Source organism: Lolium perenne, chromosome 7 (genome assembly GCF_019359855.2).
Source record: "Lolium perenne isolate Kyuss_39 chromosome 7, Kyuss_2.0, whole genome shotgun sequence".
NCBI lineage: Eukaryota > Viridiplantae > Streptophyta > Magnoliopsida > Poales > Poaceae > Lolium > Lolium perenne.
This window is the reverse complement of record NC_067250.2, coordinates 314144467-314169657: the sequence shown is the minus strand read 5'-3', so window position 1 is coordinate 314169657 and position 25191 is coordinate 314144467. Positions and strand designations below refer to the sequence as shown.

At 43.9% G+C, this 25191-nt stretch overlaps 2 protein-coding genes across 2 annotated transcripts; one reads left to right on the top strand and one right to left on the bottom strand.

The window, feature by feature from the left end:
- Positions 1–6785: 6785 nt before the first annotated feature.
- Positions 6786–13968, bottom strand: LOC127314998 (uncharacterized). The gene is made up of 2 exons (XM_071824419.1): positions 12783–13968; positions 6786–7144 (listed from the first exon to the last, which is right to left on the bottom strand). The coding sequence occupies exons 1-2, from the start codon at positions 13966–13968 to the stop codon at positions 6786–6788; spliced, it is 1545 nt and encodes a 514-aa protein (XP_071680520.1).
- Positions 13969–16698: 2730 nt separating this feature from the next.
- On the top strand, positions 16699–17283 carry LOC139834034 (uncharacterized). Its single transcript, XM_071824418.1, has one exon. It carries the CDS (start codon positions 16699–16701, stop codon positions 17281–17283), a length of 585 nt encoding a protein of 194 aa, XP_071680519.1.
- The last annotated feature ends 7908 nt before the right edge of the window (positions 17284–25191 follow it).

Below are 25191 nucleotides of genomic sequence, written 5' to 3'. Positions count from 1 at the left end.
GCCCAGCACTGTTGTCGTGGTCGGGGTCCACCCTGAAATTACGGGAATAATGGGACCGACGTGGACCCAGGGTCGGCGCATGCAACAAAGGGTGGGTGTTCGAGGTAGCGGAGGAACATGATTGGCTAGACCTTATACCGGGCCTCACACCATAGGAAGTGTGGACGGGTTGCGCGCCCGGTTGGCACCAAGGTTAAGATCTCTTATGGGTAAAGCAACACACCTCTGCAGAGTGTAAAGAACCGTGACCTGTCACTCCCTGTTCCGGGATATGGAACTGCGAACGCGGCCGGAAAGGAGCTCCATGAAGTTCTAGTAAACCGGTGAAGGCTGACGGACATAGTTCTTCTGAATAAAAGCAACCTTTTGAAGAAATGGTTATGAAAACTTGCATTGGTATTAGACTTTCTGGTCTAATGCTGTAGCTAGTGCATTAAACACCTCTTTCCTATAATGAACTTGTTGAGTACGCTCGTACTCATCCCACTCTTAAATCCCCTGCTTAGATATGGAGGCATCGAAGGAGGATCTACAGTGCAACTCGAAGGCCGAGGAGTCAACAACCACTTCCAGAGACAAGACCATGTCAGAGGAGTCAGATACCACATCCAACAAGGAGAAAACATAGATTAGCCATAGAAGGGAACTAGCTTCCTATACCTAGCTCCTACTTAGCTAGAACCTATTCATAGCCTCTATAGCTAGTCAAATACTCTACAAATAGAGTTCGTGATAGGATTAGACTACGAGTCGTTCTTCTGGAGTTTATTTGCAGATTTACCTCATTGTAAAGTAGGAGGTAGTGCTGATCTTATGTAACAGAGTCAATGTTGTAATTCTATAGACATGCCTTGGACCCGCATATGTTTCTGTTGTACCACTCTGAGCGATATATTACTAGTGGAACGGTGTTTCATTGGTGTTGTATCAGACTTGCATACTACACCATGCAGTGGTATGCCGGGTCACCACAGTTGGTATCAGAGCAAATGCTTTGACCTTAGGATTAAAACCCTTTAAAGGAGACCTATAGGATTGGTAGTGTCTATAGGAAGTTGTTTTAGATAAACCAAATATTTCTTTTGACTTGAGATGGATATTCACTTGAGAATAATCCTGACACACTTGAGTCAACATTTCTTACCTAGCTTACCAAAATAAAGTAAAGTTAGTCAGCTAATCCCAAATATGTAGTATACCATGCAGGCCTTAAACAATAGATGAGTAGACCCCAGTTGGTATACAATACATGGTAGTCCAAAGAGAGGATACAACCATAAGGAAGATATCCTATTGGAAGATGTGTACCAACACATGTTATGATTAAATAAAAATATTCAGACCTGTAATAGGAGTAATATCAAGTGATAAAGATAATTAAGATATCATAATAGAAAATATATACCAAGTTAAGTAATGAGTAAGTAATTATCCAAACTTGTGAAACAATTGATAGTAAGTGATAACTATAAGTTATGTGAGGTAGTATAGACCATGATGAGTCAATCATGGGAAATAAGGAAGAGTGATAGGAATAATATATGTCTACTTACATGGTAGAGTTGTTACTCATATATGATTCACCTGAGAATAATTATGTGATGGACTAGAACCTCTTAATTAATTAAAAAGAGTACAATAAGAAGCCAAGTGCAAAACAATAAGTGCAAGAATTGTGTTCCAAAACAATGGGAAGTGTGCCAAGCACATCAAGACCATATGTTTATGGTAGAAACACTTAGAAGTATAGGAACTATATCCTAATAAATATGTATTTAGAGTAACCATATTATAACTAGTGGTATCATACAAAATAGTCCTCAATAGCACTTATATATGGTATAATACTTTGTTAGTACTTCCAAACAAAATTAGGTTAACCTCAACTATCCTAGACCACTTTGTTTCAAGTTTATCTCATTGCAATTGTGCAATTAAGGTAAATGTTGAGACAAATAGTAGAATCCCATATACTCGTGCTAAGTATCACGATATAAACCTATCTTATGTGGTGTTATATACTACACATCAGAGCCTGATGTTTAGAGATGTCTTACTCAACTATTATATTCAGGCTTATTATGGTGTGTATTATATGTACAAAGCTGAATCTTCTTGGATTTTATTGGATTTTCATTGTTTGACTAGATCCATACATGAAGTTTGACTTTGGTATGCAAATGCATGTTGCAATATCAAGTCCTTACTTGATGCTATAGATCTAGAGGGTAAAAGTATTTGTGTGAGGAAGCGACGAATTCTGGAAGACTCCGAAAACAAGATGAAGGTTCATCAGAGAAAGGAAGCAAAGTTGTGGGAAGTAACCACAATACTCTGAAGGAAGTACCAATCAAAACTCATGCTTTACCTCAACAGAGGAGTACTTTAGTACATACGAAGCATGAAGGTGAGAAATATGATGATTATGGTGAAGCTCCAGCAGATCCCTAGTCATCATGGAAGAGGGAATGCATGGGAAATCACTTCGGATACTATATTCATAGTGTCAGTTAGTGGTTCTCTTGCAAAATAAACCCAAGAAGAAAGGAAGATGACCTATGAAACCTTAGAAAATATAAGAAGACCACAGTTGGTATCAGAAGACTATAGTTGATATAGGATCAATACTGCGAGATAAAGTAGAGGATGTCTCGTCCAGTTGATCAGAACCTATAATAAGATCCATTTTTAGATAACAAATAGCCACAATTGATATCAAGTAGTCCACCATTGGATTAATTGTACCAAGAAGTTGTGAACAAATAAAATTTTGTTAGCCAAATAACAATGACCGATGATCATTTAGTCGAAGGATTCATGTTGGGTGTCCACAATTGAGTAGATATACCACAAACATTCTTCGTGAGACCTTAGAAGAAGTGCAAACCCTAAGCTAGACCTTGACCAATATTCTAATCATAAGACCAATAGTTGGAAGAAAAAGAGCTGAAGACCATAAGAAAACTCTAAGGGGTAGAGTAAAGATTGAGTTGGATGTACAACGACTCAATACTTTGAGCAAAATAGAAGAAGAAGTTCTGAACTGAGAGGAAGTTCGATCTTATTTTCATAAGATTATTGAACACTACTTTCAGAAGGATGTCCGACCAGAAGCCGAGGTTCATACCTCGAGGAAGTAAGAGTGGACTATAACTTGAGAAAGTGAGTAGTATTTACTCAGAAGTACGAAAGCTTAAGTAAGTTAAGCATAAAGAAGTTGGACGAAGAAAATACCATAGACCAAATACAGCTCAAGAAGGCCAAAGACCGAAGGAAATTGACCATACTAGAACCACAGACTAATAGAATGATTCCTTTCATGGAACCTAAATAACCCAAAATAGTTTTAGGTATCAACTACAAACCATGATTGGATGAACTAAATGAGCCTAATCCATTCTTAGAGGAATAAACCATCATGATCATTTCCATGTTAAGTACCTTACTTAGTACCATTATTGCAGTTTTGGTAGTAAGGGAAAACAAAGACCTATTTATCAATTAGGAGTGTATTATCAAATCAGACTTCAGTTAAGACTAGCAGCACCAGAAGAAGTCCTATCATTGATTCTTCAATGAGAAAGGAAACAAGCTTATAGAGTTGAAAGAAATCAAATAATTAAAAGCCATGGCTCAGAGACAGGTGTTATTAGATTCCAGAAAAAAGCATAGAACTGGAGTAAGAAACTTATGTTCAGAGACAAACCATAATGGATTCCAGGAAGAATCTGGACAAGGGATATATTCAATTATATCCAGTAAGATCAATACGGAGTTCGAGAAAAGTCGTAGTCTGCACAAGTCAGAACCACACTTCGGAAACGTGAGAGAGATCAAACTTCGAGGACGAAGTTTAGTTTAAGGGGTAGAGACTGTAATACCCCAGGAATTGGGGTTACAAAAATAGAGGAAACAGATGTGTGCATTGCATTCATGCATAGAAAATCTGGGGAATTTTCGCGCTTTAAAGTAAAACAGTCACAGTAACTGAAGTTTCACTTGACCTTGGTGGAATTGAAATAGCTCATCAAGTCAAGCGCTACAAACCTCAATGTGACTTTGTTAAAACCTTGTTTTAGGAAGAGAGGATTTGATCTACGGGGTTAGATCAAATGGAACTAATAATCAACACAACAACACCTTACTCAATGATCAATTGCTTGATCTCAAAACAGATCATAATATGGTAAACCTTGCCATAACATATGAACATCCATTTAATTGGAAATCAAGTAACAATAATTGGAGAAACTATTCTTCACTTATCTTCTCCATGCCTTAAACTAATCCATGCACTTATCATAAAATCTATGATATTCATTCTACCTTAATCTTGGAAACAAGACAAGGAGATCAACTCTCAGAATATATATCCTTTTCTATTCTATATTATTATACATCAAACCTAGAGAGGTGAGAGTTCTATAATAATTATTAGAGAAGTAATGACAACCTTGAGCTAAACCTTGGATATACATCCATGCATTTAAATCATCAACTTTAAAGAAGAACCCCAGGATATTATTCAAGTCCATTCCAAATGAGAGAGACCATTCATACTAATCCAAGTTTTACCTATTTTAGAATAAAGGACAACCTTTGAACTAAAGTATTAGGTTGTAAACCATTTCCCTTGGAGTGGTGAGATAACCCATTATCACATGGTATAATACCATATCCATGAATTGATAAGGTGAGGAAGTGACTAACCCAATTAAGCTAGACAAATGAAACCTTAGACTAGATACCTAAGGAAATATTAGGAGTACACCATAAACCCTAGAATAACTGTTCTTAAATGAGAGAGCTCAACCTATGGTGTTATACTCAAGATAATTGAGACAACCATAACCATGCCCATTCAAGAAACTATAAAAGAAAGTCTATATTTAGTTGATCAAGACAACACTTGATCTTGGGAGTGAGAAACCAAATTCATCAAAGATACCTTAGCAAGCCAAACCTTGATCATTATAAATTGGGTAATGATCACAAACCCTAAGAGCTTGAGGTAAGGATATTAAGAACAAGTGGATCATGCCTAATCCATGATCATGCTTTGGAGAAATATGAGAATAATCCAAGTGCTAACACTTATATGATTAGAAGATATTATTCACCACATGAAATCATAGGGAGATCACTAATAATCAACCCTAGGCTTATATCTCAATTCCAACTTGTGAATCACCTGGTGATCATAAGTAGAACCCTATCTCATCTATATTCCATTTATTCCTCAAATAAAGTATCTAACAAAACCTTAGAGTGAAATTCCATACTTTACATGGTGAGAAACCATTAATACATATGACCAAAGTTAACTATAAAAAGAACTATAACCAATGTAGTTACTCAAATGATAAATTGAGGTTAATAATAGAAGCCAATTGGTAGAAGATAAATCTAATTCTCAAACCTTAGTAATAAGGGAAGCACATGAAATATTAAGCAAGTAACCACCTTATCATAGTTAGGGGAGAGTAAACCCTAGCACATGCAATATGGTGTCATCCAATCTCTATAACCTAGAATTAAATCTCAACTCTAGTTTGAGTATCACTTGGGGGATCACAAATAAAACCTAAACCACAATTAAGATTCAACCCATGTGTCATCAGGTAAATAGCAATTGAACCCTAGATTTTCACATCAAATAAATCTTCTGCTTCAATTCTTGAACATAAGAAAAACCTTGTGCTACCTTATGTGGTTAAAACCATATGTGTAGTGATCAACTATTCATCTTGGTGACCAAGAACCACCATGAGGGAACAATACCTACTCTAGATCCTTTCAATGATAATTATAGTGTTAACTTACAAGGGGGATTGTAATGGAAATCATAAAACCCTAATAGCATTAATGCTCACATAAAATCATATGTGAACAACCAACTTCTCAAATAGAAACCAACTCCTAATAATAACCTCTGAAATACATTGAGTTGCAATTAGCAACTCTTATAAATCCTAACAGAATTAATTCACAAGAAAAAGGAAGTTAAAAAATATGAGAATATGAACTCATACATATTTGCTATTTTGAATAAACATACAAGTATGAAATATAATCAAATATACCATATTTGTTTCAAATAAAGAATAGGGCAATAGTCATTGCACTATATCTTAATTCAGTAAACATAACAAGAAACTCAGAATAAAATTTGAATTCAAGTCTGAATTCAAAATAGAAAATTCAAAACAGAAATACAAAACAGAAAAAGAAAACAGAAAAGAAAATTAAGAAAAAAAGGAGGCTTACCTCTCGGGCCACCCAGCCCAACAAAAGCCCGCAGAGCAGCCCAACACCATCACCACTTCGCAGCCCAACACCAGCCCGTGTACCGTTTCGTGCGGATAAGGGCGAAGAGAGCGTCGTCTCCTTCTTCGCCACCGTCGACGCACAGGAGGATGCCACGGCGTCGACCAGAGAGCCACGTCCCGGCCGCCATTGCTGACTGCGCGACCACCGACGACCCAAAGATCGTCGTATAAAGCCCTGGCCGAAACCCTAGCTTCCAATTTCTCCTCCTCCCTGCTTCATTTTCCCCCAAATTGAAACCCTAGCATCTCCGGCCATCCCTCACCGTCGTCGATTGGGGCATCCCCGAGCCACGCTGAGGACGCCATGCTCGACTTGCTTCGCCTGCGCGAGGAATCGAGGCGGAGCGACCTAAATCAACCCCACCAGGCTCCTCTTCTTCGCGTCCGGCCACCGTCTCCGTCGACGGTGGAGTCGCCGTCCGGCCACCCCGACCTCGCCTGAGCTTTCCTACGCATTCATGGTGAGCTTCTGCACCTCATGGACTGCTTCGCAACCTCCCCAGCTCTCTGTACCGCGCCGTCGTCGTGGACATGCGAGCTCCGCCGCTCGGCCTTGCCGTCGGGCAAGCGCCGGCGACCAAAAGTGAGCGGCGCCACCACCTGTAGACTCCCTGTGTTGCGTAGAGTCGCACCAGCACCATCGCGCGCCCGTTGGTCGCCGGAATCTCGCCGTCGTTGCCGAATTCGCCGGCCACTGTGAGCCCCTGGACGTGGTCTCGATTTTGACCAGTCCACGCTCACGTGGCAGCTGGCGTGGACATAGGCCCACTGGTCAGTGACCACGGGTAGAACCAGCAGGGTGCGTTTAGCAATTTCTTTAGTTTTAAATTTCAATTCAAAAATTACTGCAACTTTACAAAATTATATAAAATCCATATTAACTCAGAAAAATGAAAATAATATATCAAAATTCTTAGAAAACTAAACTCTATCTAATAAAAATATAAAATGAAATTTTTATTTTAAATAAAAATTCAATTAATTAAGACTTGTTAATTAAGCCTTATTTGTTAATTCTAAATTCAATTAAACTTCAATAATTAGAAAGACTTCTAAAAATTAATAAAAACCAGTAAGTAAATCAGGAAAATATTAAAACTAATTTCCTTTACTTTTAACTTATAAAATCCTTAATAAGAGGATTTAAACCCCAATTAATAATTACTTTAATTATTAATTGTTTAAAAATAATAAAATGCAAAATTCAATATTATTTTTAAGTCCAAATTATTATTAACCTCAACTTTAAAATGAAGTTATTAAATCTTAGAACCAGATGGTGATTAGAAAACCCTAGTTCCATTATACCTTAAATAGTAGTTCATAAATTCATGTGGGATCCTAAAACTCTAATACCATTCGAAACCCAGCTCCATTACTTCACATGAACCCTAAATGGATCCCAAACCTAAACTTAAGTAACATGTGATCATGTTACTTCACCAGTAAACATAAATTCATATATAGCAACTAAATACTAGTTAGAATCCACATAAAATATGGGAAATCCTATCACTACTAACTAGCATCCCATGTGTTCATCTTCATTAGACCTAAATAATCCAGTAGGGCCAACCAAGTGTAAACCCTAGATTCCATTACCAAAGACCACCATCCTTAATTAACCATACTTATCATCACATCCTTGTGATGAACCATAATAGCAACTATACTTGCTATTCTGTATCACATACCATATTCCACTAAACCCTACTAGTGTTGGATACTTATCCACCATTCCATTTAGGAGCCACTCATTCTTTACTTAAATAGAACCAACAGTAAAACCTAGACCACCTAAACCCTAATTGTTATACTTCTTATTATTTAAGAAGTATGTTCTTCAAAAGTTATTCTTTTGAAGAAAATAAGGAATCCTCATCAACCCTGCTTATAAGGACCTATAAACCCTAGCCAGTTATCACTAACAAGATAAACCAACCTTGACAACAACCATGTATAATGAATTGCTTAGGATGCCTAGGATTATCTCAACCTTACAAGCCCTAGTTGCTGATGAATCCAACTATGTTGTGATCCATCGTATACTTACTCCAGAAACTACTTGGAACCAGAGTAAATTATAGCAACCTCATCAACCTAATTATCATACTTGTTCTTTATTAAAGAACATGTTCTTCAAAAGTTATTCTTTTAAAGTATATGATAATTAATCATTAACCATACCATATAATACTAAAACTGACCACTGTTCTTTACTTGTTAACATTATGCCAATTATCATTCTTTGTGTGCTCAATTGATTACTGTACTTTATTATCTACCTGTTCATGATACCAAGTAATCACACCTGAATAAGAACCTTGTTTGTGAATCACTCTAAAAAGTGCAACACACCCTGAATCAATTACTACCACTCACTAATCCTAAATCATCGGGGTTAGGTCACGCTTAGAGCGATTGCATCTCATTATTATGCATTATTGCATCCTTGCCAATCTTTTAAACATCGTCCTTACCGGACGATGATGCTATTTCAGAATTTGGAGTTATTACGCATCGAAGACCTTGCCTGCATAATCTTGCAGTCAAGAAAGGCAAGTTCATCACTTGCTCATGTCATTTGAGTATTTTTATCAAATTACTTGCAAAGTATTATGGTTATCACTATTGCACAAAAATCAAAACCACTACTTTCATAACTATGAATATGACTATGTGGTGGGCAATGGAACCATGGATTGTGTTGATATGGTGGAGGTTCCATTGTACGGGTTTATATCCATCTAGGCTTAAACAACAAATGTCGCCAGTGATTCTTGTGCCGTAATACCCGTGTTAACCATAAGATCCGGAGTGGGACGGAGTAGTCAAAAGTGTTTCCACCTCTCGTTCATCAACGGATGCGCTTTACCGTAGACACTTGTATCTGTCGGCGGCAAGCGGTAGGCTGGGGAAGCCTTAAGTCCCCACGGCACAGTCCGTAGACACTTGTCGTTCGAAGAACAAGCGGTAGGCTGGGGAAGCCTTAAGTCCCCACGGTATTGCGGTCTATGATGGGTTGCAGCCACCGGCGTAGGAGTGTATGGTAGAGCCCAAAGATCGTTGTCGTGGTCGGGGTCCACCCTAAAATTACGGGAATAATGGGACCGACGTGGACCCAGGGTCGGCGCATGCAACAAAGGGTGGGTGTTCGAGGTAGCGGAGGAACATGATTGGCTAGACCTTATACCGGGCCTCACACCATAGGAAGTGTGGACGGGTTGCGCGCCCGGTTGGCACCAAGGTTAAGATCTCTTATGGGTAAAGCAACACACCTCTGCAGAGTGTAAAGAACCGTGACCTGTCACTCCCTGTTCCGGGATATGGAACTGCGAACGCGGCCGGAAAGGAGCTCCATGAAGTTCTAGTAAACCGGTGAAGGCTGACGGACATAGTTCTTCTGAATAAAAGCAACCTTTTGAAGAAATGGTTATGAAAACTTGCATTGGTATTAGACTTTCTGGTCTAATGCTGTAGCTAGTGCATTAAACACCTCTTTCCTATAATGAACTTGTTGAGTACGCTCGTACTCATCCCACTCTTAAATCCCCTGCTTAGATATGGAGGCATCGAAGGAGGATCTACAGTGCAACTCGAAGGCCGAGGAGTCAACAACCACTTCCAGAGACAAGACCATGTCAGAGGAGTCAGATACCACATCCAACAAGGAGAAAACATAGATTAGCCATAGAAGGGAACTAGCTTCCTATACCTAGCTCCTACTTAGCTAGAACCTATTCATAGCCTCTATAGCTAGTCAAATACTCTACAAATAGAGTTCGTGATAGGATTAGACTACGAGTCGTTCTTCTGGAGTTTATTTGCAGATTTACCTCATTGTAAAGTAGGAGGTAGTGCTGATCTTATGTAACAGAGTCAATGTTGTAATTCTATAGACATGCCTTGGACCCGCATATGTTTCTGTTGTACCACTCTGAGCGATATATTACTAGTGGAACGGTGTTTCATTGGTGTTGTATCAGACTTGCATACTACACCATGCAGTGGTATGCCGGGTCACCACAGAGGATCTTGGGGATTTGTGTGAGGAAGCTGAAGCATGAGGCGGTGGTTTTTGCTGCAATGGCTAGGAACTTGGGATTGATTGCTCGAAGCCTGACTGAAGGAGATGGCATGAAGGATGTCGGAATGGCTAACCACATCGTGTATGCATTCCAGCGGTAGTGATTTCAGTGGCGAAATGGCCCCTGGGCCGCAAGCGAATGCCGATGAAGCCCGTGTTGCTACGGCGACGAGTAGCCATCTCAACAACAGCGGAGCTGAGAGGAATCTGTGGTGGTGTTGGAGGAGAAGTGCTGCTGGTGGTGTTATGTTCGAGGAGAACTGCACAAGGCATGGCTATATGTAGGGACGCGACGGGCTGGAACGGCGGGAAAACTTGGCGGGAGAAAAACGGCGGGAAAACATGGCGGGAGAGAACAGGCGGAAAAGTTTGGCGGGAAAAGGAAAAAAAGGGGGAGGCTATGGCGAGGGTGGCCGTCGGCGTATAGGGGCTCGGTGACGTCACGTGGCGGGAGAAATCAGGCGGGAAAAAAGAAAAAAAAGGGGTGATCCTATGCCGACGGCAGCCCTTGGCGTAGATGTGATGCCGTGACAGCAGCTTAGGGTCGGTGGGCCGCATGCGCTGACGTACGCCGATGGCCCGAGGTATGCCGAGGGCAGCCTTCGGCGTAGCCGTTCCTACGCCGAGGGCTTTGCTATGCCGACATCCCTTCTGGCGGGCTTGTCTAGCCGGCCCATGCGCCGACGGCCCCGGCTTTTGGCCGTCGGTGTTTCGAGCCATTCATGTAGTGTGTAGGTTTATTTGAACTATGGAGTACTAATTTGCGTGTCTTGAAATGGCTAGCTAACCCACATGTCCCTCCACCTAATGGCTTCTTTGTTTGGGGCATTCATGCCTTGACCTTTTCTCTTTGTCTTTCTTATTGCTTAGATACATTTTTCTACAATTTACAACAACAACCAAGCCTTTCAGTCCCAAACAAGTTGGGGTAGGCTAGAGTTGAAACCCATAAGATCTCGAAGACAAGTCATGGTTCCGGAACGTGGATAGCTAACTTCCACGCACCCCTGTCCATGGCTAAATCTTTGTCAATATTCCAAACCTTCAGGTCTCTCTTAACGGACTCCTCCCATGTCAAGTTTGGTCTACCACGACCCCTCTTAACATTCTCAGCACGCTTTATCCGACCGCTATGCACTGGCGCTTCCGGAGGCCTCCGTTGGCTATGTCCAAACCATCTGAGACGATGTTGGACTAGCTTCTCTTCAATCGGTGCTACCCGAACTCTCTCCCGTATATCGTCATTCCGTACCCGATCCTTTCTTGTGTGGCCACATACCCATCTCAACATGCGCATCTCTGCTACACTTAACTGTTGGATATGTCGTCTCTTCGTTGGCCAACACTCCGCGCCATACAACATCGCAGGTCGGATAGCTGTCCTATAAAACCTGCCTTTTAGCTTTTGTGGCACTCTCTTGTCACAGAGTACGCCAGAAGCTTGACGCCACTTCATCCAACTAGCCTTGATTCGGTGGCCCACATCTTCATCGATATCGCCATCCTTCTGCAACATGGACCCCAAATATCGAAAAGTGTCTCTCTCCGGTACCACCTGCCCATCAAGGCTAACCTCTCCCTCCTCGTGCCTAGTAGAACTGAAACTGCATCTCATGTATTCAGTTTTAGTTCTACTAAGCCTAAAACCTTTCGATTCTAGAGTTCGCCTCCACAACTCTACCTTTCTATTAACCCCCGCTCGGCTATCATCGACTAGCACCACATCATCCGCAAAGAGCATACACCATGGGATATCTCCTTGTATATCCCTTGTGACCTCATCCATCACCAAATCAAAAGATAAGGGCTCAAAGCTGACCCTTGGTGTAGCCCTATTCTAATTGGAAAGTCATCAGTGTCGCCATCACTTGTTCGAACACTTGTCACAACATTATCATACATATCCTTGATGAGGGTAATCTACTTAATTGGGACTTTGTGTTTCTCCAAGGCCCACCACATGACATTCCGAGGTATCTTATCATAGGCCTTCTCCAAATCAATGAACACCATATGAAGGTCCTTCTTTTGCTCCCTGTATCTCTCCATCAGCTATCGTACCAAGAAGATGGCTTCCATGGTAGACCTCCCAGGCATGAAACCAAATTGGTTTTTGGTCACGCTTGTCAACCTTCTTAAGCGGTGCTCAATGACTCTCTCCCATAACTTCATAGTATGGCTCATCAGCTTGATTCCACGATAATTAGTACAACTTTGAACATCCCCATTGTTCTTGAAGATTGGTACTAAAATACTCCGCCTCCATTCTTCGGGCATCTTGTTTGACCGAAAAATGTGGTTGAAAAGCTTAGTTAGCCATACTATCGCTATGTCTCCAAGGCCTCTCCACGCCTCGATGGGGATACCATCATGACCCATCGCCTTGCCTCCTTTCATCCTCCTTAACGCCTCCTTAACCTCAGACTCCTGGATACGTCGCACAAAGCACATGCTGGTATCATCAAAGGAGTCGTCTAGCTCAATGGTAGAGCTCTTAGCCTCTCCATTGTAGAGGTTGTCAAAGTACTCCCGCCATCTACGCTTGATCGCCTCATCCTTCACAAGAAGCTGATCCTCTCCGTCCTTGATGCATTTGACTTCGTTGACATCCCTCGTCTTCCTCTCCCTAAACTTGGCCATCTTATAGATGTCCCTTTCGCCTTCCTTCGTGTTTAAACGTTGGTAGAGGTCCTCATACGCCCGGCCCCTTGCTTCACTCACCGCCCGCTTTGAAGCCTTCTTCGCCACCTTGTACTTCTCCATGTTAGCTGCACTCCTGTCCAGATATAGGCATCTGAAACAATCCTTCTTCTCCCTAATAACCTTCTGGACCTCATCGTTCCACCACCAGGTATCCTTAGCTTCCCTTCTACTTCCCTTAGTCACCCCAAACTCCTCTACAGCGACCTTCCGCAAGCAGGTCGCCATACTCGTCCACATCATGTTTGCATCGCCTCCTTCCTCCCAAGGGCCCTCCTTAATAACCCTCTCCCTGAAAGCCTGGGATGCCTCACCCTTGAGCTTCCACCACTTCGTTCTAGCGACTTTGGCGTGCTTACCCCAGTGGACACGGATCCTAAAGCGAAAGTCAGCAACCACCAGCTTATGTTGAGGGACAACACTCTCTCCAGGTATCGCCTTACAATCAATGCAGGCGCGTCTGTCTTCTCTTCTAGAGAGGACAAAATCAATCTGGCTAGAGTGTAGACCACTACTGAACGTCGCTAAGTGGGATTCTCTCTTTCTAAAGAGGGTGTTAGCTACGACCATGTCATAGGCTAGAGCGAAGCTCAGGACGTCTTCTCCTTCTTGGTTCCTGATGCCATAGCCAAAGCCCCCATGCACCCTTTCAAAACCTGTGTTAGATGTACCCACATGGCCATTGAGGTCTCCTCCTATGAAGAGCTTCTCACCAATAGGTACCCTCCTAACCAAGTCCTCCAGGCCTTCCCAGAACTCCCTCTTGGTGCTCTCATTGTGGCCTACTTGTGGGGCATACGCGCTGATAACATTGAGGACTAAGTCCCCAACAACCAGCTTGATAAGGATCATCCGGTCCCCTTGCCTCTTGACGTCCACAACTCCATCCCTGAGGCTCTTATTGACCAAGATGCCTACTCCATTTTTGTTTGAAGTTGTCCCCAAGTACCACAACTTGAAACCGGTATCCTCCACCTCCTTCGCCTTCTGTCCCTTCCATTTGGTCTCTTGGACACATAGGACATCAACACGCCTCCTCACCGCCGTATCAACTAACTCTCGTAACTTACCCGTCAGGGACCCTACGTTCCAGCTACCTAAGCGTATCCTCCTAGGCTCGGCTAACTTCCTTACCCTCCGCACTCGTCGAGTCAAATGCGGAGACCCTTGCTCATTTTTCACTACACCGGGGCGTCGGTGCAGCGTGCCACTAAGGATGCGGCGACCCGACCCTTGCTCACTTATCACCGTATCCAGATCAAGATACGGCGCGCCACCAAGGGGGTGACGGCCCGGCCCTTGCCCATTTGACACCACACCAGGGTTCCGATGTGGCGCGTCGCTAAGAGGGTTACGCCCCAACGAGGTTCCTTTGGGTTTCATCACAAAAACTAGGACACTTTAAAGGATGAAATCATTTCTGCTGTGCAGTCCTTTTTCAAGACTGGTATCATGCCCGAGGGTGTCAATAACTCGACGATTGTGCTAATCCCGAAAACCAAGAATCCATCTGAGCTCAAGGATTTCAGACCCATTAGCTTGTGTAACGTCTTGTATAAGATCACTGCCAAATGCATCATCAATAGACTTCGTCCATGTCTCTCTGATATTGTGAGCCCGGAACAGAGCGCCTTCATCAAGGGTAGACAAATTGTTGACAATGCCTTGGTGGCCTTTGAATGCATTCATACCATTCAGCATTCAAGGGATAAAAAAGGTACCTTCTGTGCCTACAAGCTCGATCTCTCTAAGGCTTATGACAGGGTTGACTGGACCTTCCTTGAAACTGCGCTGGTTAAGCTTGGGTTTGATAACCACTGGATCACAAGGGTGATGGCTTGCGTTAAGTCGGTTAGGTACTCAATCAGGATGAATGGAGTTCTGCAACAAACCTTCTCCCCCTCCGGAGGCCTAAGTCAGGGAGACCCACTCTCGTCCTTCCTCTTCCTTTTTGTTGCCGAGGGATTCTCAAGCTGTTTCAAGAAAGAAATCGAATGTGGGAGATTACATGAGCTAAAAATTACGAGGAATGCTCCAGGCATCTCTCATCTTCTCTTCGCGGATGACAGCCTCATTTTCTTCGAGGCCACGGCTCAGCAGGCCACTGTTATAAAAGAGACCCTAGATAAGTATGAAAAAGGTACTGGTCAACTTCTGAGCCAAGAGAAATGCTCAATCCTTTTTGGAAATAACTGCGGAGCAAACAACACCAATCTAGTCAATAACATCCTTGGAAACATTTTGGTCAACTTTGAAGAAAAGTACTTGGGACTCCCAGTACCAAATGGAAGAATGAAAAATGGGAAGTTTGAACCAATTAAAGAGAGATACAGGAAGAAACTCAATGACTGGACAGAGAAGTATACTTCTAGTGCTGCCAAGGAAGTGCTCATCAAATCGGTTGCTCAAGCCATTCCCCTGCAGGCCATGAGTGTCTTTAAGTTCTCTGTTAGTCTTTGTGAGGATCTAATGAGGATGACTAGAAAATTCTGGTGGGATGAAGAGGATGACAAGAAAAACATTCACTGGTCCAGCTAGGACAAGTTAACTCAAAGGAAATCTAAAGGGGGAATGGGATTCAGAGATCTTAATTGCTTCAACCAAGCACTGTTAGCAAAACAAGCTTGGAGGCTCCTTGACCAACCAGATAGCCTCTGTGCTAGGTTACTTAAAGCTAAATACTTTCCATTTGGCAAGCTCACGGATACTGCTTTTATCAAGAATGCCTCACCTTGTTGGCAGGGTATCACTCATGGCCTTGAGCTCCTCAAACAAGGTGTTGTCTAGAGAATTATAAATGGGAAAAAGACAAGAATTTGGAGAGATAATTGGATTCCAAGAGGGCAGCTAAAAATCACTGGAAATCCCACAAAGTCAAGGCTCAGATGGGTTGCCGATCTCATTGATCAAGAAACAAATGATTGGAATGTGAATCTTGTTAGATCAATTTTCTATCCTCACGATGCCGAGGAGATCCTTAAAATCAGAATTCCTCTTATCCTTGGAGAAGACACCCTTGCCTGGCACCCAGATAAGCATGGTATCTTCTCGGTTAAGAGTGCCTACCACTTGGCTCTGGAAAATAAATCCAAATCTCCTTGCTCAAGCTCTAGCTCGCAGCCGACGGGAGAAAGAAGGATTTGGGACCTCATTTGGAAATCTAAAGCACCACCTAAGATTAAAATTTTTGGCTGGAAACTTGCCTCCAAGGGCTTAGCCGTTCAAGCCAAGAGATCAAAAATCGTTAAAGGTACTGTCCCTACATGTACCATCTGCGGCATCGAACCGGAATCTGAATACCATGCTACCATGGTATGCCCCAAAGCTAGAGCCCTTCGACTGAGAATGGAAAAAGTCTGGAATCTACCAAAGGAAGAAGATCTGAGAGAAACAGGGCCTGAGTGGGCTCTGAATATTCTGGCTAACCAAGATGACAGTATGAGATGCAAAATCCTGTTTCTTTGGTGGAGAGCCTGGCATCTTCGAAATAACTCCATTTTTGGGGATGGTAAAGCCAGAATAAATGACTCAGCCTGTTTTATAGAAAATTATTACAACACCACCATACAGCTTAATACTGGTATGCCGACACCAGACCGCAAAGGCAAGCGTTTACTTATTCCTGTGGCTGCTTCTAGAAATGAGAAGGACAGGAGAACCACTACCCAAAAATGGACTAAACCTCTGTTGGGCTGGGCTAAGATAAACACTGACGCCTCCTTCATCTCTGCAAATGGCACGGCTCATTGGGGAGCCATCGTCAGGGACGACCAGGGCAATACGATATCCTCGGCCTGGAGCCCCATTCCGAGATGTGCTACCGTTGAAGAAGCCGAGGCAATTGCTTTCCTCGAGGGACTTCGGTTGGCATCCACGGTGGACACCCCTTGTTGCCTCGAAACTGACTGCAAAAGTGTCACTGATGTTTGGAACTGCGACACAATTAAGAGATCGCAAGCTGGCATAGTGATCAACGAAGCCAAACAAGCGGCTCTGTCTTTCCAGAACCTGAAGATAGAGTTCATCCCGAGAACCGCGAACGGTGCTGCACACCGCCTCGCTGCTTTTAGTAGATCTACTGGTTGTAATGGCGTCATGTATGGCTCTGTTCCTGAGTGTGTTAAAGATCAAGTGTTGAGTGATTGTAACCAAAACAATATTCTCTGAGTAACACAACACATGTTCAAAAAAAAAAAAGTGGCTGGGTTTTTCTACAATTTGTTATTTAGAATTTATTTGACTTACCTTGACTTGGCTTAAATTTGTCAACCATTCACTTGATTGCGAGAATTTGGTAGGATCCGCGAGGTAATATTTATTCCCAAAAAAATATAAATACAAGTTCGTAACCCGTGAAATCATGTATATGTATGAAGTCTTGAACCACTTGAATTATTCAAAAGTTGAAGTCATTTGTGTTGGTTGTGTCATGAATCAAAGTTCAATTTAAATTTGATATGAAATTTAGAACTGAATGATATGTATCATGTTAGTGTGTTGAGCTACCCAATGGGGGCCATGTAGACGATGGTATATATATTTTCCTCATATATAGTTTACGAGTAGAATTCTGTACCTATGGACTTCATGGGCACGGGTATGTGGATAGTGTATCCGCCCTATGCCCTACCCATTGCCACGGTTTGGGGATAGTGCTGCCAGGTCGATTCACAAGCGAACAATGTGAGAATTTCTACTTCAAGAAGGACTGCTCATACAAATGAAATATTGCAATTGCCTAACTGAGACTATTTGCTTCCTGTAGACAACTTACTGAATTTTCTCCCAAACTGATATTCTGAACCAAATTTCAAGATTAATCTGATGTTGTGAGACGACAAAGAAAAAATTATATATTTTATGGCAGACAATTTGAATGAATCTTCAAATCAGAATAAGCTAAGCCACCGCCGTCTCCTTTCTCTGTTCCATGGATTTGTCTTGCTAGGAGTAGTAGCAGTACACGTTGGCTGCCGATAAGCAGAGCAGGTCCTGCACACCCTGGAGAATATCATAGACGGACAGCAGGGACAGCCCCAGCCCCATGACCTGCTCCGTATACAAATACAAGACCACAACCCCGCACACCGGAATCAGAAGAGCCGGTAGAAGGAGCGTCAACATCACCAGCACAGACCACTCCTTCCTGCCCACGGCGGCGCCCATCAGGGCCAGGACACCAAAGTAGAGGATGGCCAGGAAGGCGGCGAGGAAGAGAGAACCTCGCACGGAGAGAAACCAGTAATCGCGCATCCCGGTGGCCGAGTTACTATCCACGACCACGAGCGTCATGTACGCGAGCTGGACCACGGTGACGAGTGCGGCGGTGGTGACGAGAGGGGCTCTCATATTATGCCACTTGGTCACCTCGCGGAGGAGCTCCGCGAGCGAGTAGCGCTCGCCGGGGCCGGACGAGGAGGCGGTGCTAGAGGCCGCGAAGAAGCGGGCGACGACCTGCTTGCCGAAGGCGAGCGTGAGAGTAATGAGCGTGAGGGCGATGGAGATGATGAAGAGCTGCGTAGCATCATGCCGCGTTTCCTCGACGAGCCTGGCGTGCTCGGCGCTCGAGGGTTCCGTGTGCTCCGCCATCTCGCTGAGATGGCGCGATATCTCGGCCGTGAGCGGGTTCACGTACACGAACCTGACTGCGGGGCTGAGGATGCCCACGACCGCGAAGAGCACGCAGGGGGCGAGGAGCTTGGGGATTCGCGCGAGGAAGCTGAAGCATGTGGTGGAGGTTTTGGCAGCCATGGCTAGGAACTTGAGATTGAGTACCCGAAGCCCGATTGAAGGAGATGGAATGAAGGATCGAGGAATGGCTAACCACACCGGCCGTGTAGGTTTATTTGTACTACCAAGTACTACTACTTTAGACGTCTTGATGTATGGTCACTGCCTGTCTGCCTAACTAGTCAGTGTGGAAGACCTGGAAATTTGTGGGGCTTACAAGTCGTTTGCATTGCATAGCCAATAAGCCACTTATATCGTGGCTGCCTTCCCTTCTGTTTCCGAGCTTTCTTTTTTTCTTTTTCTTTTTTTAGCGCGGGAACTTCTGCTTTTGATTTCTAACTGGAAAACTCTTTACAACAACCGGCTGTTGTTACATCCGGTTCTTGTCTCTGTTCACCCGTTCGCTGTTGTATATCTCACCGCATGACTCCACCTACCACCACCAGCCAGCCCGAGCAGCAGGCCACCGCGCCACCCGCTCATGCACATGGGGAGGAGCAGCCGGCCACTTGCCTAGCTAGCTAACTCTGTGCATGAATTATCTAAGGCTCTTATGCATAAATTATAGTAAGAGCATCTTTACCCGTCCGTCTTAAATACGGCAGGTTCGCCGGCCGGCAGCGTTTTAGTGGAGCCGCTAGCACCTGCTCCTTAATTTGGAAAGAGGGTGCATACACGGGCGACTCCGAAACGTAGGCTCCTAATCTTTACTATTGGCCATATGCATTACTCAAGTCTTTCTGCCCAAAAATGAAAATAAAGTGTGCACACATTCAAAAATGGCATCTACGACCTACTTCAGAAAAGTCATCAGAATGAAATGGAGGTACTTATCCCTCATCTTCATAGTATAGGGCGTATTGGTTTGGGTCAATACAAGCCATTGACTAACCACTAATATGTTGTTTATCTTCATAGTATAGGGCGTATTTGTTGTCATTATCATTTTATCATATGGTGCAATGGTTTCGATATTTTCTTCTTACAGTTTATGCATGTTTTACGCAAAGTGTACTTGATGTACTTGATGCCATGTTTGATATCATCCTATTTCACGCATACTTAACGTGTTAATTCTTGTGTACTTGATGTGCAGTCCACCAAAGTACGCGTGAAATACGATGATTTCTGAGATCAGAGAGAAGTACTCAGTAAGTTCTCACATTTTCTTCCAAACTCTTCACCATAACTTCTCAGATATATTTTTCTGGTAATGTAGATCACCAGTTGGTATTCCAGAAAGTCCATACTTGTGAATATCTCTAAAATTAGACACAAATATTTTATTTTGTTTCTATAAAGATAATGATGACGCACTCATCTACATGATTTCGTCGAGTCATGTGATTTTTTACATTATGCTCTAATGGGAAGGTAAAGAAGTGGTTCATCCAATATGCACGATGGGTATCCTACATTGCATTTCTTTTCATGTGAATTATACATGCTAATAAAAATATTATTTTGCAGGATGTTTACACTAGTAGAAAAAGGGCCAACAGTCCTGGTTCATTTGGGCCATCAGTCCCAGTTTTCGAACCGGGACAAAACAGGCGGGACTAAAGGCTCAAACCTTTAGTCCCGGTTCAAATATACACCGGGACTAAAGGCCCCGCCACGTGGTGCGGCCAGGGGGCTCATGGTGGAGGACCTTTGGTCCCGGTTTGTGATACGAACCGGGACTGGAGGGTCTCTGCCGCGGCAGAGAAAATGGCCGTTTCTCTGCCACGGCAGAGGTTGAGGGTGGAGCAGCGTTTCTCTGCGGCGGCAGAGAAACTGGCCATTTGTCTGCGGCGGCAGAGTTTCAGGGTTTTATATTATTCATTCAATTCTGCAATGCATACATCATTTAAGAAACCTCAAACATGGTCATGTATATATAGACATCGTCATGAAATACAGTACAAGTAATGCATGTTTACAATATATAAAGCCGGAACCAAAAGGTATCATATCTATTTATATCCCTAAGTTATAGCGCTATGAACTCCCGATGGTATTCTCCATTTCGAGCTATGACCTCGCTAAGAAAGAATCCTGCAAGTTCCTCTTGAATTGCTCGTATGCGATCTTCCGTTAGGAGAGAGTCCCGCAGGCGTTCCATCTAAATTAAAAAAGGGAGATCAATATATATGAATGGAACTCAATACAATTGATGGTAATAAAATAAGAATGTGAAATATTGTTCACGTACACGAATGGCTTGTATAGCCGCCTCCGGTTCCCTGTGACAGGTCATCTCGCGAATGAACTCGCAGACGTAGTATCCACATAAGTTATTCCCGGGTTCCTGCTTCAAACACTTTACGAAAAAAATAGTTCGATCAAACTAATAATCAAGCATGGTATTGAAACAAAATATCAAAGAGATTCGCGGACATAGCTATATAGTACTACTTACAGGGCGATCTTGAAATGTAAGCTCTGGTTTCCATTTACCCGGAGCAGTTTTGATGAACCGTTTCCAAGCCCTGCCCGGCAAAGAAAAAATGAGTAAATGAGTTATTGATTAGTTGATGATATCATCGAATGAGAACAGATGAAGATGCAGATACGATATTGATTAAAATTATCTCTGGAGCAGGGCAGCCATGTTCGCCCATTCCCCATGGTCTTTACGTTTCGAGTCCATGACAAATACTACTCCTTTCTTAAGCTCAATGATTAGGAGAATATAGTGGAAGCTGCACACGCATAACTCATCAGATTATTTAGACTTCACATCGAGTAAGTAAAATCGAATGTATGTAAGACATTTATAACACTCACTTGTAGTTGTAAGGAAAGAATATTTCCTCTTTGTTTGCTTGCTTCAGTAAAAACATTAGAATGTTGTCCTCTGTGTCCTTGGCGTACCGTCGAACCGTAACTTCATGAACGGTGTTTGGGTCAATGAACCCGATGTCATAGAGCCCGCCTTTTTTGCATTCGAGCATCTTCATTCGGCGGCGCGTCGGTGGAGGAGGTGGCCAGCGGAGGAGGCGGCCGGTGGAGGAGAGGAGGTGGCCGGCGCGAAGGAGGTGGCCGGCGTGGAGGAGGTGGCTAGCGAACGCGGCAGGCAGCGGGCGGCGGCGCGGTGGACGACGATGGCGCGGGAGGAGGCGGCAGGGTCTCGGGCGCGCGCGCGAAAGGTCGCGCGGCGGGCGGCAACGCGGCGGCGGGCGCGCGCGCAGCAATTCGGCAGCCTGGCGGCGTTTTGCTTCTCTCCGCGCGAATGATCTGCGCGGAGACGAAGCGAAGCTGTTATAATGGGCCCCTCCCCCCTTTAGTCCCGGTTCGTGCCACCAACCGAGACTAAAGGAAAATTTGTATGTGCCTTTTCAAATAATTTTGTTTCCCGCCTTATTTCAAATCAAAAAATAACATATGATATATCAAAATGTTCAGCAAAGAAATCTCTATGTAATAAAAGTATAATTTACATATGAATTTGAATAACTTATGAATATGAATTTGAAGCCAAGACGCCGCGCGGGAAAGTTTCCCGCCAAGACGCCGCGTGGGAAAGTTTCCCGCCATGACCACGCGCGGGAGATTTCCCGCCTACATGCCTCTATAAATAGCTCCTACGTCCCCGTCGCCCACTTCACTCACCGAACCCGGCCTACCCCATTTCACACAATGCCCCCAAAGCCGCACCCGCCGCCGGTGGAGGTGGACCCGCAACCCGCCGGTGGATGTTTTATTTTTCTGTTTTCTTTTTCTTACGGGAGGAAAGGGGCGGGAAATAATGGGCGGGAAATAAATTTTTATTACGATTAAACTGGAATTAAAGTACATAGCTCAATTGAAAATTAAGATACATGGCCAGATTAAGTCACAATCGGACGAACTTGTTTTCGAATGTTGGAGTGATTCAGTCATACTCGTGCCTAGCCCTATAAACGTCGCCACTGTAGTCGTCGTAGTCGCCGACGTCATCGTCGTTGGCATCGGGATCGCGGTAGTCGAACCTCGGCGGGTGAGCACGCGTGGGCTGGGACTGAGGGTAGCGCAGGCGGGGGCCACGGTAGGCCATGACGCTCTGGAGAGTCCGGCCACACCACCACAGCCGACGGTCGGCCCGGGTGGGGGCTCAAACCGGGACAAAAGATGGGGGGGGCTTAATCTGGGGGAGGCTTATCTGGTGTTTTCCCTTTTATCCCGGGTGGGGGCTCAAACCGGGACAAAAGATGGGGGGCTTAATCTGGGGGAGGCTTATCTGGTGTTTGCCCTTTTATCCCGGGTGGGGGCTCAAATCGGGACAAAAGATGGGGGGGCTTAATCTGGGGGAGGCTTATCTCTGGTGTTTGCCTTATCTGGGGGGGGGGGGGGGGCTTACTTGGGGGGGGGGGTTATCTGGATGCACGCTGCTATATATAGCCCCTCCGGGGAGAGCAGAGAGAGCAGCCCATGAGCAGAGAGAGGAGAGGCAACGACCAGGATGAAAAGAGCCTCTCCGGCGGAGCTTCTCGAATATGTCTTAGATGGCCGGCCGTCTTAGACATATTCGGAAGCTCCGCCCGAGCGAACTCTTCCCGCAAGAAGGACTCCCTCCCCTCGAAGATGTCGTTGGTGCTCACGCCCTAGGACATCTTCGGAAGCTCCGCCAGTGTTGGGGAAAGGGTTGGGAAATCTCCCGTGGTGGAACTTCTCGAAGATGTCGTTGGTGCACATGCCCTACGGCATCTTCGGAATTTCCGCCTCGGAATTTTTTTCCTGCAAGCCCGTGAAAGACTCTATCTCCTCTAACAGTGTTGGGGAAAGGGTTGGGAAATCTCCCGTGGCGGAACTTCTCGAAGATGTCGTTGGTGCACACGCCCTACGGCATCTTCGGAAGTTCCGCCTCGGAAATTTTTTCATGCAAGCCCGTGAAAGACTCCATCTCCTCTAGCAGTATTGGGGAATCTCCACTGTTAATACATACAGTTTCATGATTACACAAAAATAAATGGAAAATTGATTGCCATGTTGAGATACTCATGGAAAATAGAGCATCTTCATCATTGAACCTTCTTCGGCCGTAACCATGGAGCATCTTCATCATTTAACTTGATGCTTGGGTCAATGTTCACTGTGAAGGGTGGAATTTCATCAAACTTATTATAATCTTCTGACATGTCTGTCTTGTCCTCCACTCCCACGATGTTTCTTTTACCAGAAAGAACTATGTGGCGCTTTGGCTCATCGTATGATGTATTCGTTTCCTTATTTTTTCCTTTTTCTTGGTTTGGTTGACATGTCCTTCACATAGAAAATCTGGGCCACGTCCTTGGCTAGGACGAATGGTTCGTCTCTATACCCAAGATTGTTGAGATCCACTGTTGTCATTCCATACAACTTGTCTACCTGAACCCCGCCTCCTGTTATCTTGACCCATTTGCACCTAAACAAAGAGACCTTAAAAGAAGGTCCATAGTCAAGTTCCCATATCTCCTCTATGTAACCATAATATGTGTCCTTTTGGCCTTTGTTGTTTGTTGCATCAAAGCGGACACCACTGTTTTGGTTGGTGCTCTTTTTATCTTGGGAGATCGTGTAAAATGTATTCCCATTTATCACGTTCCCTTGGAAAGTCAATACAGTCGAAGATGGTGTCTGGGCCAACAAGTACAACTGATCTCTATCAGTGTTGTCATTCATGAGATGTTTTTGCAACCAACCGCCGAAAGTCGACATGTGTTCATGTGTAATCCAATCGTCCGACTGCCCTAGGTTCTGAGAGCATACAATATTCTTGTGTACATTGATATACGGAGCCACCAAGGTGGAACTTTATAGAACTGTGTAGTGTGCTTGAGTGAAAGAATGCCCATCCCTACATATCATTGCTTTCTTTTCTAGTGTGCCTTTTCCACTCAGTCTCCTCTCATGTCGTGATTCAGGAACACCAATCGACTTAAGGTCAGGAATAAAGTCAACACAGAACTCAATTACCTCCTCTGTCCCATAGCCCGTGGAGATGCTTCCTGGCCTAGCACGATTATGAACATATTTCTTTAAGACTCCCATGAACCTCTCAAAGGGGAACATATTGTGTAGAAACACAGGACCGAGAATGGAAATCTCATCGACCAGGTGAACGAGGAGATGCGTCATAATATTGAAGAACGATGGTGGGAAGACCAGCTCAAAACTAACAAGACATTGGACCACATCATTCTGCAACCTTTGTAGACTTTCTGGATTGATTACCTTCTGAGAAATTGCATTGAGGAATGCACATAGCTTCACAATGGGCACTCGAACATTTTCCGGTAGAAACCCCCTCAATGCAATTGGAAGCAACTACGTCATTATCACGTGGCAGTCATGAGACTTCATGTTATGGAATTTTTTCTCTGCCACATTTATTATTCCCTTTAT